This window comes from Cygnus olor, chromosome 2, assembly GCF_009769625.2.
Source record: "Cygnus olor isolate bCygOlo1 chromosome 2, bCygOlo1.pri.v2, whole genome shotgun sequence".
Classification (NCBI taxonomy): domain Eukaryota; kingdom Metazoa; phylum Chordata; class Aves; order Anseriformes; family Anatidae; genus Cygnus; species Cygnus olor.
The window spans coordinates 18,576,843-18,595,381 of record NC_049170.1 but is presented as its reverse complement, the minus strand read 5'-3'; the positions used below and the strand labels follow the sequence as shown (position 1 = coordinate 18,595,381).

The 18,539-nt window shown below is 37.2% G+C and overlaps 1 protein-coding gene across 1 annotated transcript in view; it reads right to left on the bottom strand.

The window, feature by feature from the left end:
* Positions 1–18,539, bottom strand: part of PRTFDC1 (phosphoribosyl transferase domain containing 1) — a 45,538-nt gene that overhangs the window by 15,286 nt on the left and 11,713 nt on the right. Inside the window, exon 4 of the mRNA XM_040546984.1 lies at positions 5,372–5,437. Coding sequence (XP_040402918.1) covers positions 5,372–5,437 — 66 coding nt within the window. The remainder of the gene's footprint in view (positions 1–5,371; positions 5,438–18,539) is intronic.

The window sequence follows — 18,539 nt, the reverse complement described above, 5'->3', positions numbered from 1 at the left end:
GTTAATGCAGAAATAGATCATACTCTCCTTTCTCTTACTTGAAGGAAAATACGTAATCTTCTGATAGGCTGAAATTGGAAGGGGATTTTTTTGACAAAGGTGAGATCAATAGAATTATCAACTTTGCCTTTTGATATAAAGGCAAATGAGGCCACCAAGCCCTTGTTAAAAATGGGACAGGAAGTTTGGGAAGTTCCCTTTGTACATTTTTTCCTCCAGAACAAGAACAAAAAAAGTAAATAATGATGAGCACTACGGGAGATTACCTAAGAAGGAAGTGCAAAGAAAGGTGATTGACTATGAGAAAAAAAATACAGTGTCTTTTGCTATGGAAAAAGCAGTTAAAGATGGCAATTGTCAGAAGAGTAGATAGATTAAAATCTAATTAAGAAAAAAAGCAATGACAAAAGTGACTAAAGATGGCACGCAAGTAGAGGTACAGAAGATGTGAAATGCTTCAAAATACGCAAAATCAGCCTCTGAAAAGATGAAACAGGTAAGACTGAATGTATGATAGGAATACAGTACAATATACAGATGTAAACACAGAGATGTGAAGACAACTGTGGACATGATTACTGCAGAAGTGTACAGTGGATTTTGTATATCTTCACTGTCATACGAATGATCTCTTTTGCTGTTAAAATACTGACATATAAATAATCTCTCATGGCATTATTTTGTTTCTGCAAACTTAAGGGCATTATTCCAGAAAGGAATACATACAGGGAGAGTGTAACTGTATTCAAGGCAGGGAATATTGAATGAGAAAAAATAATAATAAATACAGAACCAACAGAACTCTAAGGAACAAACATGGAATGGTGAATGAAAGCATAATATGTATTTTAAATCCAGAGAATAAAACTCCATGTTACTGCTGCCATGTGGATCATTTATCGATACTGAAATGCTACCATAATTAAGAGAATGCTAAAGAAACAACTCAAAGTTTGCTAGAAACTATGACAAGCAGAGAAAATGACTGAACAAAATAAAAAAGGAAATGAAAGAAATTAGTGTTGAAAAGAAAGTGAGATTGCCTTATGCTCCTGGAACATGACACGTGGGGCAAGAAAATGATAGACAGTGGATAAATTGATTTGGGTGAGATGTAGATAAAGGAAGTTTAGAGATTTTCTAAGACACATCCTGCCTGAAGGAAGTGGGGACTACTGAATGGTAGATATCTTCCTCTGAGTGAAACCTCTTTTTGATATGAGCTGATCAGTTGTTTTAGGGAGAGCATTACAATAGTGATGGAATGATGCTCAAACTAATGCAATGTAGTGCATAGAGAATACAAGACATTCACTTTCTTTTTTCTTGATCTCTACTACCTTCTATGCTTCTCTAAAAATGCCCAAACCAATGGCTGTCAACATGATGTGTTTAGTATGAATAAGGAGAATAGTCTTTCATAAAGAAAATAAACATTGATCCATATTACAGACAGCTAGAATATCAGAAATTTGTGGATTCCATAATTATATCATACTAACTAGGTAGCTACTTTGTTTCACTTAAAAATTCTTATTAACCTAACAAATAAGAATGATTAATTTTGTTCAGATTCTCTGTTACATAGAAATAGCGATAATTACAAATATATATGGATCTAACTTTGAAAATAAATACATTATCCAAATGAAATGAGTATATAATTGTAAACATATAAATTGTAAGTTTTTGATTTTGTCCAACTTGTCTCATTTGCATGGAGACAAGTCAAAACAGTATAGGAACTTTTTTGAAAGGTTATAGGTTACATTACATACAGAACGATATACAGAGTATCTCCTGCCAGTAGAGACTTTGGACTATATAACCAGCTCCAAAACTCCTGGGTTTAATGCCTTCTGAGCTCCATAACTGCCACTATTCTGGATATCAGATTAAAATGATAATTCCATTTCCCTTCAACAAAGACACAAACCCTAAGTAATTTACAGCGTATTAAGACAAAACATAAATACAAATATAAGAGGTAAATGACAATGATAACTCACAACACTGGTACAGCTGGATCTACTGAAATTTCTAGATGTTCTAAAATTTGTTTTGTTTAAATGCCACAAATACTTTAAAATGTTATGAATTATTACAGCATTATTCAGTATGATTACAGTATTAGTGCTGAACATGGTTATATCATTTGTTCTTTTACCTAATCTGTAAATTTTCTTTACCATCTCATTTTGAAACAGTGCCTCTAGTTTTTTGGACGGCTACTAATTACCTCCTGTTTTCAAAATTTATTCATCTTTACAAACATTAATGATAATTTTTACCCAAATGAGCATTTTAACTTTAGAGCAATTGAAAGCTAAGCAGCTACTTAACTATGAAATCAGTTCTACTGAGATATTTTATGTTCACTACTTACATCATTAAAGAAGAGATTTTGAAATTATATTTTTTCTGCAAAGAAATGAATAGTTACAAAGCATTAGAGTTTTAAGCTATATCAGGACTCATTTTTCAAGTACCTTTGTTAATGATTCATATCATGGAAATCTTAATTTTTGCCTCTATGACCTTCTTCGTGGAAGACGAAATTCAAATTGTGTATTACTTTTTTTTCGCTTAACAGTTTGTGTCTGTATGCTAACTCTCTCTCTCTCTCTGAATATTTTTTCTTTTTCGTGGCTTGGGCCATTACACTTTTTTTTTTTTCCAGGCTTTTAATACTTCTAAAACAAAAGCTTTTTCTGTAGAGGTACAGAGGAGAGATTCTTCCCTCTGAAAAGCTATTACCTTTAACATCTTCTTTTTAATTTTCTTAATTTTTTTTTGCTTTCTCTAAGCTTTCTCAGAAAAAAAAAAAAAAAGATTGCTATAGAATAGCATGTTCATAATTATAATCTTTTTTTTTTTTTCCAATAATAGGTAACATACATGAATTAATTGTTCACTAAGACTACTGAATAGCTGAAGTTCCACATATTATTACTTAATGAAGAGCACTTTAAGATTCAAATCTCAGAGTCTTTTGTCTGCAGTTTTCAGAATTGTTAAAGTTATTTATGGTCTTGAGCCTTACAGGAAGTTAATGGAACTTATATTCTGAACCAGTGCAGACATTTTAGAAAACACTTTCCATGATCATTACGTTAATATGGTTTCACCTAGCATATTAATTTTTCAATATAATTACATTCTTTCTATTATAAGTATTCCAAGCAGGCAGAAGAAGCACCCAGCTCCGTTAGAAGCAAGGAAGTTGAATTCTACCAGTAAGTCTTCCACTGATTCATTCAGTGACTTTCAAGTAGTTACTAAAGCCAGCAGTTTAAAAAACTAGCAGCTAAACTAAGGTACTAAAAAACACTTCAAGGAAAGATTTACACTGACTGTAGGAGGCTCTGAATCAATCCACAAAAGGCTGATTAGTAAAATGTGCCAAACGCTTCCACTAATTGCTTAAGTCAACAACAGATGGAGGAATTGGCATCTGTGGACATAAGGCCACTCCTTCATACATCCAACTTTAGACGCACAAGTTTGAACATTTGAGCTCAAGCCTTGTGTCCCAGTTCTTCAATCAGTAAAACAAGTCTTAAGAAAATCCCATTTTCACATCTTATAGTGAAAATGCTATTTACTTATTCACCCATCAGCTGTGTCACAGAGACAACCACACATACAACCAACCTCCGTGGGTGCCCTTTCAGGAACTCTGCTCTCCGTCCCATCCAACCCTCCTGTCCTGCTCCGCTTCAGCCTCTCCACACCCAGCTTCTATCATGGGGCTCTTTCCCTGATCAGCCACCCCTGTCGTTCCCAAACCAGCCCCTTCACACTTACCCAGGATCCCAAACTCCTCACTCAACAATTCAAACCACCCTCACCCAAGTACCGTCCAGCCTCCCAACATCAAATATTCTGTCCCTGTTCCAGACTGGGGAAGGCACTGCCAACAAGAAAAGGTCACTGGGATTTTCAATATAAGTAAACACTGTGCTTCATTTTTGTAAAGAACAGAACTATTGGGGCTGAAATTTTCCTTCTCTCTCATACACATATGCACACACAAGCACACAAAAGTCCTGATAATACAGAAAATCATATTTTGTCCCAGTGAACTCAAATTATGTTAGAAAAATTGTACCTGGAAATGATATAAATAACTGAAAACAGGATCTGTCTCACCAGGCTCTCATCATGAAATTTCGGTTTGGAAGATGGGGAAGAGGAGCTGGCCTGGAAACTAAGAAAGAACTTGGACTATCTGGGAAAGAGAAATGTCAGGTGCACTGCCAGCTCTGCCTACGAAGTAGAGAAGCATTGGCAAAACCATCGCAGAAGAACAGGTTACTCCAGTGACTGAATATTAGAAAGCAGCAAACGAATTACTATTTCACAAGAACAAGATGAATGCTTTCATGATAATTTGCAAAAAAACAACTACCCAACAGAATTTAGAAGTGTAATTTGAGGATGTACCTATCACAAAAATATTCTGAGTATACTAACTTTTTTTTTAATTTAAGTTCTAGTTGCATCAAAGTCTATTGAATATTAATGAAATATTTAAAATTTAGTTCTACTCATTTTCTTGCGTGCTACAGTACAACAAGGCAAATGAGTGCTAGCTCATTTGAGTGTTTTGAAGAAACTGATGTTATTTACTGCCATCTAATACAAGAGTAACTGCACGTACAGTACAAATAACAAAACGAGTATTATGTTGCCTTAATGCATAAGTAAAGAATCCATTTGTGACCATTTTCCACATAGACCATTTGCCTAATGAAATCAGCCTTCCTTCCTCTTCAAAGTACTGCTTTGTATTATCATGGTTGGATGAAAATAGCCTTTTCACTGACTCAAACCACTCTCTCTATTTCATTACCACAATGTCCAATCATAGTGCAAAGCAAATTCAGTCATACAGACAGTCTGATGTTGAAATAAAAAATCCCCTTTGATTAGCTGAGTGAAAGGTTCCATTTTTTTACAGTAGGCAAAATTATATTAAACTCCTCATGTGTTGAATTTGACAGGGATACTCAAAGTGCACTTTGCATACATGCACCCTCTGGGGGCAGAAAAAAAAAAGTCCAGAACCTAAACTAGCTCTGGGGAAGCATTCCAGCACAAATTTTGCCCACAATATCACTGATGATGTATGTGCAACTATTTGGCAAATCCCTACCCTACTAGGACGGAGGGGATACATTCTGACCTTTTGGGGCATCTGCAATCTGAAAGTAATGGCATTACAGCAATCTAATAGAGATGAACATATTTCTTTGATTGCGGTATTAGTGTCTGGCTTGAAACTGAGAGTTCATGTGCAAAATTACACAGCTTTTCTCAACTGCTTTTAGTGGATGCATTTTCTTTCTGAAATTTAAAATCAACAAACCTTTCCAGTCAGCTTTGAAAGATCGTCTCCTCCTATTATCTGCATGTCTTGCATAGACTGATCATTCTGAAAGAAGAAAGACAAAACTTTGATATTGGATGTAACTGTATAAAAGTATAAACATGTTAACATCTTTTTTTATCTCTTACATTTTTGACTACTAATATTTTTTAATGATTATTAGTACCGGTGCATGAGAGAAAGACATTCATTCCCATGATTTCTATCATCTCTCAGGTGTGTTTAAACTAACATCAATCTCCAGGCTTACTGAACTAGAAAGAGTTGCATTTTTTAGTTTTTACTTTTTTTAAGTAAGTGATGTTCCTTTGCTTGCTACTTCTTAGTATGAAAAATGTAAAGCAACATATTTGTCCCTTCCAAAACAGGAAAACAGCAGCATCTCAACACTTGACAAAACACCTGTAAGTACATACTTTTTTTTGGAACAGTTTTTATAAACACAGGCAAAATGTGCCTTTATCTGTCACTCACATGGAGAACTTAGCTATTATAGAAGAAATTTGCCCATTTTTTTGTTCTGGAAAATGTTTTTCAAACAATTATCACTTACTATCAAGAAAAGTTTCAGCATGCATGTGTATGGCCATACAGTTTCAAGAGTTTTATTTATTTATTTATTTCAATTAACTCATATAAAATCCTTGAGATCATTTCAGTAAAACAAAATACTGTCAAACTAATCTCAACAGAATAGTATGCTTTCATTTTCCTACTAGCAAAGGTATTAAAAAAAAGTAAAACTTTTTCTTTAGATAAATTTGTTTTACAGACATTTCTAGTGGAAATTCATCCCAATGGAAAATTTCTCAAACCATCTCTAGTTCAAAATCATTAACAGCAGCACATAACTCTAAGATAAATTAAGGGAGTTCTACTTTAAAGGAAGACAGAACAGGCCTTAAAGTAGGTAGCAAGTTAAAATGTATTTAGTCGTGGTGAGGCTGTATGAATATTCCAGAGAAAGCAAGAGCAAAAATAAGTAATGCTTTTTTTTTTTTTTTTTTTTTTTTAGAAATTGGTGCATGTGCTAATCTAATCTCCTTACCCACAGGGAGACAGGGTTAGTCCAATTTTAATAATAGCTGCAGTACCACAATGTGACCCTGCAGCTTACCAATAACATCAGAAAGCTTTATCACCACAGACAAGTGCTGAAAATGCAACTTTGGCATACTTTTGCTTTTATTTCTTAAAAAAAACCAATGCTGCAAAGTCAAACTCTTTTCCACAAATAAGCAGCGAGGCAGCAGGACTTAGGAGGCAGATGAGGATTTACTGGTGGACCTAGGGGTTTGTAGCTCTTCTCCTCATGGGGCAGCACCAGCAGCAAAGGCATGTGAATGCTGGGCAGGCTGTATGCCTCTGCCGTCCTCCCATGCAGGTGAAAATCTCACCTGCCCGTGCTCCCAGCCCTGGCAGCTCACTCCTTCAAGCACTCCGACAGCCCCAGGAACCATGCATGGTCCCCATGAGCATGGCTTCTCTAAATGAATACAGCCTCCCTGAGGAACAGCAAGTAATGGTCGCAGCATTGTCCAGATGAGAATTTCTCCAGGCTCGCATAGCGCAGACCCACCAAAAGAGTTCCCTTTTGCTCAGACTCCACTTCCATAAAAAATCCCACACCACAGCTTTGTACGAGGTCCGTGGCAGTCATTGCCTAAAAAGACGGTTTTTAGACCTGTTTTCACTTTTTCTGCACCAGATTTAGGAGCTCTGGATATTTTTCATGCTGCTCAGATTTGTTTCCTGGGAAACAGAGCTAGAGCTGGAATAAAGGTTACATCCATATGTTTCCTAGTATAATGTTCAACATTTCTCTTATTTTTGTAAGGAAAGTCAGAAAAATAACAAACCAAGCAACTTATTCCTCAGAAGCCTATTTTAAAACTAAATAATAAGTGGAGATAGGGAACATTTTAAGTTCAGCCTTAAAAGCATAAGCCTTTTGTTGTAGAGCAGTCCAGGTCATTCTTCAAAAGTCAGGGACGTATTCAGGTCAAGTCTACTATTAGACTATAAAAAGCGGATTCTAATATCTATCACGGTGTGTGTAACCAAGGCAGTGACAAAATATTTTTTCATTTCCAAATGAGAAAGACTGGAATTTCTGTAACAACTGACACATAGCAATGACTGAAGAGGCAGTTTGCCCTTAGTTGCTAGTGGAAAAAGAGAGAGAGAAAAAAGAGAGAGAGAGAAAGAGAGCAGTGAGGTGCAACAATTAATGAATTTATTTATTTTTAATTAAAAAAAAAAAATCTCTTCCAGCAGTCTTTACAGCAACACTGTTCCCCTTGCATTTGGTATTTCTGGCTTCAGCTGAAAGGAAGATGCTGAAATAGCAACTTCATTGCTGGCGACCAGTTAAGCAAACACAAAAGCCATTGAGAGCCGGGGGATCAGAGCATCCCCCCAGTCTGCGTGGTTACACATTGAGTGTTGTGACACAACCGCACACAGTTATGAAAATCTTTGTGTTCTGACTGGAGAATGAGCGCTATCAGAGGACAGGGCAGAATATTCACCGTGCCTAAAAACCATATAGAAAAATGCATCTCAGAACGTTTCAGCCAAGATGCTTTCAAGAAATATGGAAAAAATGACCTGCATTGCACAGCAGAGCTATTCTATTGCCAAAGGGGGAAAAAAAAAAAAAGAAGAAATTGGTTCATTGACTTTAATGCCATTTAGAAGTACCTCTAAATTTATCAATTAACTCGTAGTGTAAAATACCTACCTGCCAAGTAGCAGGACTCAATGCCACAGTGTCACGTTGCAGCTCTCACAGTGTTCATACAGGGAATGTGCACACTATGGTTGCCATAGGAACCTCTCAGTGCTTTTTCCTAAATTCTCAGTATATAATCTCAAAATAACACTGCACTAAATGTTAAGCATAAAGTACAATAAATGTCAGAAAGAAAAAGAATCTACTGATTCATTCATAGCTCTTACTGTCAATTCAGAACTGTTTGTTTAATTTTCATACTCTCAAGTCATTCAGAGCTTCTTTTTCCTTTGGGAGACATTCAATACTTTAACATAACCGATATGATTGAGTCTACAGGACTTCTAATAAACGCAAATACCTGAATTAAAGGTTTGCTTTCAATCTCCCAGAGCTCCTCAGGATTTGCTTTCTAACATCTTTAAACCCTATCAACACAATTTTTGCTGTTAAATGCTTGAGACTAAATATAATGTCCCAGATAGACAACTCAAAACCATACTACGTTTTGGTTTATGCAGCAAACAATTCATCGCATTTGTTCTTAATAAACCATAATGCATTTTATGTTATCCCTACATCACATCACATACTATGTTTAATACTGCATTTCTGTTTCTTCTGTATTTAATAAATCTGCATTTTTCCAGGATAAATCTCAATGTGTTTGTTTTTACTTGCTGTGTTGTGCTTTTTCACCTGTTCACCTTTATTCTCTAATTTTATTTCCTGCAGACCTTGTCAATATACATCTTCAGATCCTATGAATACCTAATGAATGAAAGCCAGAATGTTGCTACTTTCACCTCCATTGTTCACAGCACGCAAGATAAAAACTTTGACTTTCTGTGTTGATTGGAAGTATAGATATTTAAATTCCATCTATACTAAGTCATGTCTTTTGAACTGGGTGGGGCACAGAATTATTACATCTCACATCTCCTGAGATCAACACTTGGACACAGTTCAAGTTACAAGTGAAATGAGTTGGGTGGTCTCAGGAAAATTTATTATAAACAGCATTGCTCATCTGAAAATTGCACCAAACTGTGAACATCTGTTACTCTTCTAAAGAACCAGAATCTGGAGTACATTAATACTGGGCTCAGTGAAACAAAGATTCTTTAATCATGGCAAAAAAAGTAGTTCTGACAAAACAGTTTAAGTGCACAACTAAATTATGAAATGACACCAAAGCATTATTGCACATATCACACATATAGTTACCGTAGTCTGCACTGTTCGTATGTTACCTCTTGGGAAAAAATGTGATTATTTTCTTCCCCAAAAATTAATTGGAGAAACTCTTAAGAGAGAAGGATGTGACCTTCAGGCCTGTTCACCAGCAGGCTTGGTCCAACACGTCAACCAAAGCAGAGTTGAGTTCAGTCTACACATTCACTTAGGCCTCATCTTTTTGTTTTCCATTAAGACTGTCACTAACTGCATGTTATTTATGCTACTGCTGTTCTCTCAGGGTGACCCATGATCTTGAAATATCTTTGTTAAAAATAGGATTACCCTGTCCCTAATTCAGGCACCTCAAAGTTAAGACTTCAAAATCTGTGCTGCTCATCCTGGGCTCCCCTTCATGATCACTGCAGAAAACCAAACAGATCAGGGAAATCATCTGTTTCACCACATGGGAAGTCCACAGCAAATAACTCACACCTAGACATCTAATTGTCAGACATCTGAAGTTAGCTGAAATGAATCCCAGCTTAAGAGACTGACATCAATATTTTCTTCTTACAAACCTCACTGAGCACTCAGAAAGAAATTATTTTCAATCACGTTTACCACAGGCGTATAAGAAGCAATGATCTTGACTATTTTCCATTAGTTACATCCTGAACTATCCACTTAGGCTCTCTCCCACACAAACACAATTCCCCTTGGTACTATTATGGGTTAATTTGCTTGCACGTTTACTCAAAGGTTTCATTTTAATCTGGGTGAAGTATATTTGAGGAGAGATTTCAAAAGATACAGTCAATCTAGTATTTCTCCCCACGTGCCAAGGAAAAATATTAGCAACCATTCTTTGCAGATTTTTTGCAAAAACATTATACTGGATGAATAACGGGACTCCACAGTCTCAACTTCTCAGAACAAAAATATAGGTTTATCCATAGGGTTTACCCACCACATAATGAAAACAAGTGGATTTCATATGTGTGGGGTTTATGATCTGGAAGAATGGAGTTTCAGCGAGCCTCAACAAAACAGTAACTTGTGTTTGATACTGGTGGAAGGACAGCAGCTGGGCTGGCTGTGAGAACAGCTCCTTTGAAGGTGATCTGAACAGCTACACGTTGAATGGCACTGAGGGACCAAGGTGGATGGCATTAAAGCCAAAGGGGAGATGACATTTACTGGGGTAATGAATGACGAGGATTTGAACAAAATTCTTGGTAGTTCAAAGAAAAACTGAGAATCTGAAACGTTATATAGAGGACACAACTGGCTTATGAAATGGCTACAGTTTCAGAGACATGGCTGTGTCCAAGACAATGGCTAAAATACACTGCTGAAGCTGAAATTGAAAATGACAGAAAACCCAAGCAGAACCTTGGCATACGAAGTAACAGATACGCTTTTCACTTAAGAAAAAAACATAGCGCTCAGAGGAAAACAGAGGCAGATATGATAAGAATTTACTTTTCAGTTCAGTCCTTCAAAAATGAAACCACAGAAGCAATGTTTCTCACAGAACTTTTAAACAGAGAATTATTACTTCTATGGGAGTAAGCTGCAGCAAACGGATTCATAATATAACCAAGCTTTCTCCATTTAAAAAATAGTGCTGCAGAAATTAGTTGCAGGTATTTGCAGCATTTAGATAGATGTATCTGCGATTATAAAGACTTCTGCTTTGAAATTATGTATGTTTCAATAATTACAATATCCTTTGCTATATGACCATGCTCTATCATCTCAGTCATGACCATAAGAATTACAACGAAAAATTTGATGTTCCAGTTTGGATGTAGACATCCTAGTATGAAATTTACTTGCTTTGCAGCCTGCCTCCTGAGAAGTGCTTCAGTATGTTAATATGTTGGTCTGAGAAGTGTCAGTATGATACCTACATCATCTATTAGCCTATTTTGACTACTGGGTAAAGTCAAACTGGCATATAAAATATAGGCTATGAAATTATACTCAGTATTTCAGCAGAAGTAAGAACATCAGTGGCGTGGTAATACATAAGATGCTGTACTTACAAGCATATACTATCAGTTGATACCATTTTGGATTTCTTCAACGAAGAAAACAGCTAAGAATGAAGGACCTCAGGAGTGTAGGCCAGATCATGCACTGTCAGGGGTTTCATGGCAGGAAACCAGGACTCTATGCTTAAGAAGCAACATTCAGAGGACTAGTAAGTACTGCTAAGTTGGAGATTGTGCAAATGGGAATGGAAAGGATATGGATCACTCCGTGGTAAAGACTGGGGAGAAAGCATGCCTTCCCTAACCCAGAATCAAATATGTACCAAAGTACAGACTGAAACCTCCAGGGCACACCCACATTCAAAATAATCAAGTGCCAGGTCACTGATATATGTGTAGGAGGTGCTTTAAATACCTTGCAAACAAGTAAAGGATACTGAACCAACTGGAAATCAAATACAGTAAACTGGCACACTCCCACTGTTAGAACATCTTTATCACACGGGAACAGTAAAAGCACGTTTATACGGAGGCACTGATGGTTCTGTATGTCTCTGTTAGCTTTAAAGTTGAGGCTACAATGCCTTCCTGAGCTGCTTGGTAACTATACCACAAACTATGCTGCACTGAGACCTGTCTTATTGCCAGCATAACCTGAGATAGTTAATTTTAAACTGGTATTGGTATATCTATCTGAGCTCCAGTTACTATAATGTATGACATACCTGTACATCTCTACGGTTACATCTACAAGCTAACTAATTTCACCTATTCTTTTTCCTCCAAGTTGTTATTCCTTAACAGAAAGCTCCATCACTCAGGTTTGGAAGCACTTCAAATTCAGGCTCGTCTATCCAGTTCCAGGGAAGGCCAGAGCTCTGCAATGAGGAAGTAGGCTTTGGACAGAGAAACACAAACAATGAGCTTACTTACAGCAAGGTACTACCCTTCGTCAGCTCACATGTGCTAACACATGTATATGCTGCTTCTCTGCTATAAAGGCAAGATAGATCCCTCAGCTTAACTCTCAGGGCAACAGTAACTTATTAAACTTAATAAATTGGAATGTTTATAATCATCTGCTCACATATTCAGTAATTTCTTGTATACAAGGACTCCTGCATACTTTCTAAGTATTTAATCCAAAGGAGGTAAGGTATTTTGAAACAGACATGATGTAGTTGGTACTATAAATTCATCCCTTATAGAGAGGCTTCCATGGTGATTCTCTGGTATCTAATAAAGCAGAAACTGCCATTGAAGCTTTTCCCCTCCTGGTCAAGGCATTTGGAATTGATCTCTCTTGGGTATACTCTCAGACATCAACAGAGGTGAACTGACATGCAATGTTAATACCCTTAATATAGGTTAATACAGATTATAACTGTAATTAACTAGATATTTGCTAGGGACAGATATTAAAAGATGTACATTCTTTACTTTTTTTTTTCTGGAGGCATGTGCTCAACACTCTATTTCCATCTGTCAATAAGTTCTGCAGATATACAGAATAAAAAAATATTCAAATATTTTCAAACAGAGAAAGAATTCTAAACATGTGAGTGCATACGTGATCTAGCCCTGTAGTTTTATTGCATGTAAAACTCCCCTTAAAATCCTTGAACAAAGACATAACTTCAGCTATATTGGCACAAACTACTGGAGAAGGGTCAAACTGTTGGAAATGGCAATAGAATTTAGAACAGTTAATTTGGTTATTAGCGATTATAAAAATTATTTTCACATTTTCTTTTCTGGTTTAGCAATTAGGTTTTACATATTTCCTTGGTATTGGTTCAATGGATTATTTTGTTTAAGAATAAGGCAGTAAGACTGCAGCACCACATATACCCATATGCCACAAACAGCACCTGTAGACTTAAAAAAATCAGCAAGAAATGAAATCCAGAACATGCGATACTAAATTTTTTGAAACATACATAAAACAAAACCACAAAATATCTTCAAATCTCAGCTGAGTTCACAAACAGTGTACTCCAAGGCTTTCTTATACTAATAACTTGTTTTTATTCTGTAAAAAAAAAACAAAAACAAAAAACACATTTAAAACATAGAAATGAAATCTGCATATGTTCCAGGATGAGAAATTGTACAACTGCACAGGGCTGTTCAATCAAAGGGAGATTCAGACCACTACTTTGTCTCTAGAGATGAGAGGCAGAGCAAATTTAAAACGTTCAGGCAAAATAAAAATTCAGGAAGTGTATCTGCCAGAACTGCCTTAATCCTACTCAGGCACTTGTTTTGGACTGCCAAGAGACATTACTAAGGGTGCTCACCTTCTGTGATAATAATGTAGTAAAATCCCACACTCATGGAATAGGTGACTTGGGCTTCTTTCTTAGCTTTTAAAAAAACACCATAAGCTAAAGAGTGCAGGGGGATTCTTCCTCCTGTTACTACGCCACGGTAACGCAAAAATCAAAAAGGACATCAAGCAACCTATGGCTAACTATACTGGACTCATCTAGGAAAAGGTCAGTGTTGGTTTAAGCCCACACTAACTAGAGTATCTGTCTTTTACCCAGTTATTGTTTATCACTGTATACATGACCATTACAGCGACAGGACTAGAAGTCATATTTACCAGCACCAACAGAGGGGCTCAGTTCCCCAGCTGGGACACTACGTGGTGCACCGTCTTACCCCATGTTTTTAATTGTGCTGAACATTAACACACGAAAGTAAATGAACATTGTGAAAAAATGTATACCAAGTTTGTAGCTCTAAACTAAAAAACCCTGTCCCTTGAGGGTTTCTGAAAGGACAAGGGAAAACAGCTTTCACTGAACTAAGCATAAAGTATTGACCTCCTGACCCCGACTATCAGCAGTTTCTAGGATTTGGTGATAAAAGGAAGGAAGGAGAAGAATCTTCAAATCTGTCAAATAGCCATAGGCTGAGACAACAGATAGCTGTAAGCAAATTCTCAAGAGATGATACTGATAAAAACCTCAAATGCTTAATCCCTTCCAGCAACCTGAAGTCTTGTGTATCCCTGACTATTACAGCTCGGTAGCTCTCTTTCATACCGTGTTCAGTCCCTTGCTAGTGATGACTTGGAAACTTTTGACAACATGCATAACCTTCATCAAGTATTTTTTTTCAAGGTTATTTTCTAGCATTCCTGCTGTATTTCAATATTCTAACTTTTGTTTATCAAAGGAAGAGGGAAACAAATTTCGTATCTGTCACACTGATAAGCACTGCAATAATAGAGTACTTCTCATTATTGCTGTATTCCTTTAAAGCAACCTTTTTGGTTTATGCCTTACAGCACCCCTGGGGTGTGGCACCGCATGAACATCACACATGCTATGATCTGTTTTAAGAAACAGCGTGTACGGGATGCCAGCAGAAGAGAGTCATAGAATTCCTTGGGAAAATTAGAAGCCTCGGGCTTCTTTTAATTAATTTTGCCCCATTTCAGATCTTAATTAAAAAAACCACACACTAAATGGTATTATTAGCATCCAAATAAGTAATCAAGGTGATGTTCTGCCAATGGATAAACATATTATGGTACTTTCAAACTTGCCAGATCTTATTTGTACAGCAGGATTAGCAACCATCATTTTCTGGACATTTCTTAGAGGTAAGAGCCCATCTCCCTTCACTGCAAAAACCTATGAAGCAGTCAGAAAATACAGACTCCAGTCTCTCCTAATGATGACATACAGTGTTGCTGCAAATGTCATGATTTAGCGGTGGCTTGCTACATTTTTGGCAGAATATGAAACAAAATATTTTACTGAGACTAAACTTCAACTTTTTAGGCTTTGTAACAAACCGCTGCTTTACAACAAATCCTGTATCCAGGGGAACTTTCGAATCTAACTTTTTGCAACGATGACCTCTTGAGTGCTTTTGAATGAAATCCCTTGATGCTTTGAATATGTTCTAAAAGCGAACAATTTTAAAAACATCCACGGTCTCAAATGTTAAGATGTTCCAGAAGGCTGGATTGCTTAGAAATACCAAAGATTTAAGCTCATGAAGAAAACATTTAAAAATGTTAAGAAAAATGAACTTCAGATCTAAAACTTCATTTATACATAGTAGCCGTACCCTCTGTAACATAGTATAATCTAAAACATTTATTTCAATTTGGAAAACATTTTCCAAAAGAAAACATTACAGCTTGTTAGAAAAATGTGACCGTTGGGGGAGACAAATTTCTCCAGAAAGATTAGCGAAAATCTCTCAAAGACTTTGCATTAGACCTGAAGTCCAGCAGAACAGAGTATCAACCCACAATACGTGAATACTGTGTTGTTTTTTTTTATTATTTTCAGTTAGAAAGAAGAATTCCACAGCTAAAAATCACAAAGCAGTATAAAGGAAGGCAGTACCTAAGTGGGGAACAATGGCTAAAAACGAAAGGTATCTTGAGAAGACAAGTAATTACTAGCTGCAATATGTCCCATAAATGCCTTAAAACAATACTTTGATAGTGCTGGAGAGCTTCAGGACAGCTCAGTACCACCCTGCCTTCACGGCCACATCTGCTCTCATTCTGTCCCCATGGCAATCAGACCGCTTCCTACTCAGTTCTCCCCCGGCTGATCTGTTTGGTTCCCCCAAATCTTTCGGATGAGTCACCGAAACACTTACTCATACTTCAAAAAAATCCCTAAGACTTCAGATGGTGTTAACATATTTAAGTGGTGTGTAGGTGTATTATCTGATGCAGAGAGTTACAGAGATCACCTCTCTATGAGCAAGTTTTACATTACAGATGAACTTGATAAACTGACTGTATCCTGGCTTATAATGACCTTTCCCGAGCTACGCTCACAGGTCAACGCCTACTTATATTATTAGTAACACTTCAACCCTTAAACAGTGTCCAACAGGAAAATACTGTATGTTTTAATTAAAAATAACTTAAATCTGAAACACTTTATTCCTCCTTATGTTCAAGAGAGCTTTGAGCAAGTGATGGTTTCAAGCTCTCATATGTCACAACTCTGCAAGCAAGTTAAATGGAAGCTGTGGATGTCTAGGAGAGCATCTGCCTCCAAACCACAACACTGAGCATTAAGGTCACAGTTTATTATGTTATAGCATAGCCTTCTGCAGCTTGCCTTGGAACTGTATGAAAGGAGGACTGGTTCTCTGAAAACAATCAGGGTTGATCCATGCTCCCTCTGACCCCTCTGAGGCGCACCTCAGATAAAGAAGTGGTGGGGTCTGAGGCCTGCCGCACTGCACCCTGGCAATGAGGATCCCCAGACCACGGGCAGACTTCTTTCTCCAGCAGGAGCTGCGCTCACTACAGACCTTACTGCTCACAGGCTGTCCCCAGCCGCTTGTAACTCTCCCTCTGGCAGGGGCTACCGGCAGGCTGAGCTACACGCGTGCAGCTGGTTCAGTGAAAATGAACCCAGCTAGCTGGAGTGGTACAGATAAGAAGCCTCCGGTACCCGGTCTCATCTGGGCTGAGACAGGTCGGGATGAGCCCAGAAACACCTGAGCTGGCAAGCGTGCCAGCATGAGGGCACCGCACTCGATGAAGAATGAACATCATCGTCGCCCCAGCTGTTGGTGCAGAAAATCAGAAAAAAGGCCCATTTCCACAGTCTTAGTTTTTACACCAAACCATGAACTAACTATACCTGGTGTAATGCAGATGTATATTGAGAGTATATTCTCAAAGAATGAGAGTATATTCTCAAAGTTGTCTGGATCATCCTGTTACACTAATAACATCAGCCACGCTTTTACCAATTGGGCTGACATTTTCCTCATTAAATTTCTGTAAATTTCTTCAAAAAATATTCAATCAGTTGCAAGGATAAGCTTTTGGGACAACATCCACTACTAATACCTTTTCAGCTATTTCTCTGAAAAGCTGGAGTGTCTCTGAGGCTGACACTTTGCAGCAAGACACTGCTGAATGTAGAAGTGTTTTTTGTCTCCCTCATGAAAATCTTTCTGTTTTTAAACTAGTCTTAACACTTGGAAAAAGAACATTTGGACACAGGAAGACCATGAATTCTAGCAACTCCAAACATTCTCCCTGCACAACATATGATCTCTTTCCAGTGTTCTTCACCTTATTAAGCATCTCTGGTCTTACTAAGTTTCAGAAAATGATGAAAGCATCAGAAATACAGAGCTAGTTACAGATACAGAGAAGTGCCTGCTTAAGACTTGGCAGCATCTTCAGCTTGGAACTGTAAAGGACGTTTTACTCACTAGTTTTAACAGGTCTGAGCATTTCACAGAGCTTTTACTCAAAAAGACATTACTACTTGAGGATCCAAATACCATTTTATCCATGGAAAAGTACACCGAGGTAGGATCCCTCAGGCAACGCTAGCAGCAGAAATCTAGTTGCAAGCCTCCCATGTTTAACTTGTCCATACGACAGACATCTACTTGGCAGAACCGTCTATAACCACTAGAACACATTTCCCAGAACAGCTACAAGTTAAGGTCCATAATCTTGACACTGGTAGCTTCTGTGGACTAAAGACAAGACATTTTTGTTTTCCATAAGCTTCTAAAAGAACGTAATCCTGCAAAATTCTAATCTCTGCACAGGTGTTCACTGTCTGCAGTAGCAAGCTATGCACCCGAAAAAGGTTAAGAGAATATTTTAGATTTTTTTGTTTGTTTGTTTTACTGTCTAGTACATGGACAGCCCCTACAAATTAAGTAAATAAAGCTCATTTTGCCTACAACAAATATTTATTTGCCTGTCAAACTGATCATTTTCAGAAAATATGGAGTTCAATCTTGTGAAATTATTGCAAAATTTGGCCTTAAAGTTCGTAGGAATTCATTCTACCAGGTAGGCTCCGATTTCTAATTTTTCCATGGCTGCTCAACATCAAGGAAGATGAAATGGACATCAGCTAAAATGTGTGAATGAAGCAAAATAAAAGGAACTCACAACCTGCCCATGACAAAGCCTGTAACTACAAAAGCTAATGTCGATTCCATCTCAGGACGTGCACTTTACTTGGGAGATCACAAGCTGTGCTTTCATGACATGTAGGTATGGAGATAAAACTATCATCATAACACTGGTGAAGAGTTTGGGTATTAGATGTAAATCATTAAATCCAAGCAGTACACTTAGTCTTTTCTTCTGTGTTGTTAAATTAATAAAGTCATTAAGAAGTTACTTGCTTTTTTAGGGTACAGATTACAATACATTGTTTTCAGATGTAAATGCAAAATTCACACTGGTCTTAAAGAAAACAAG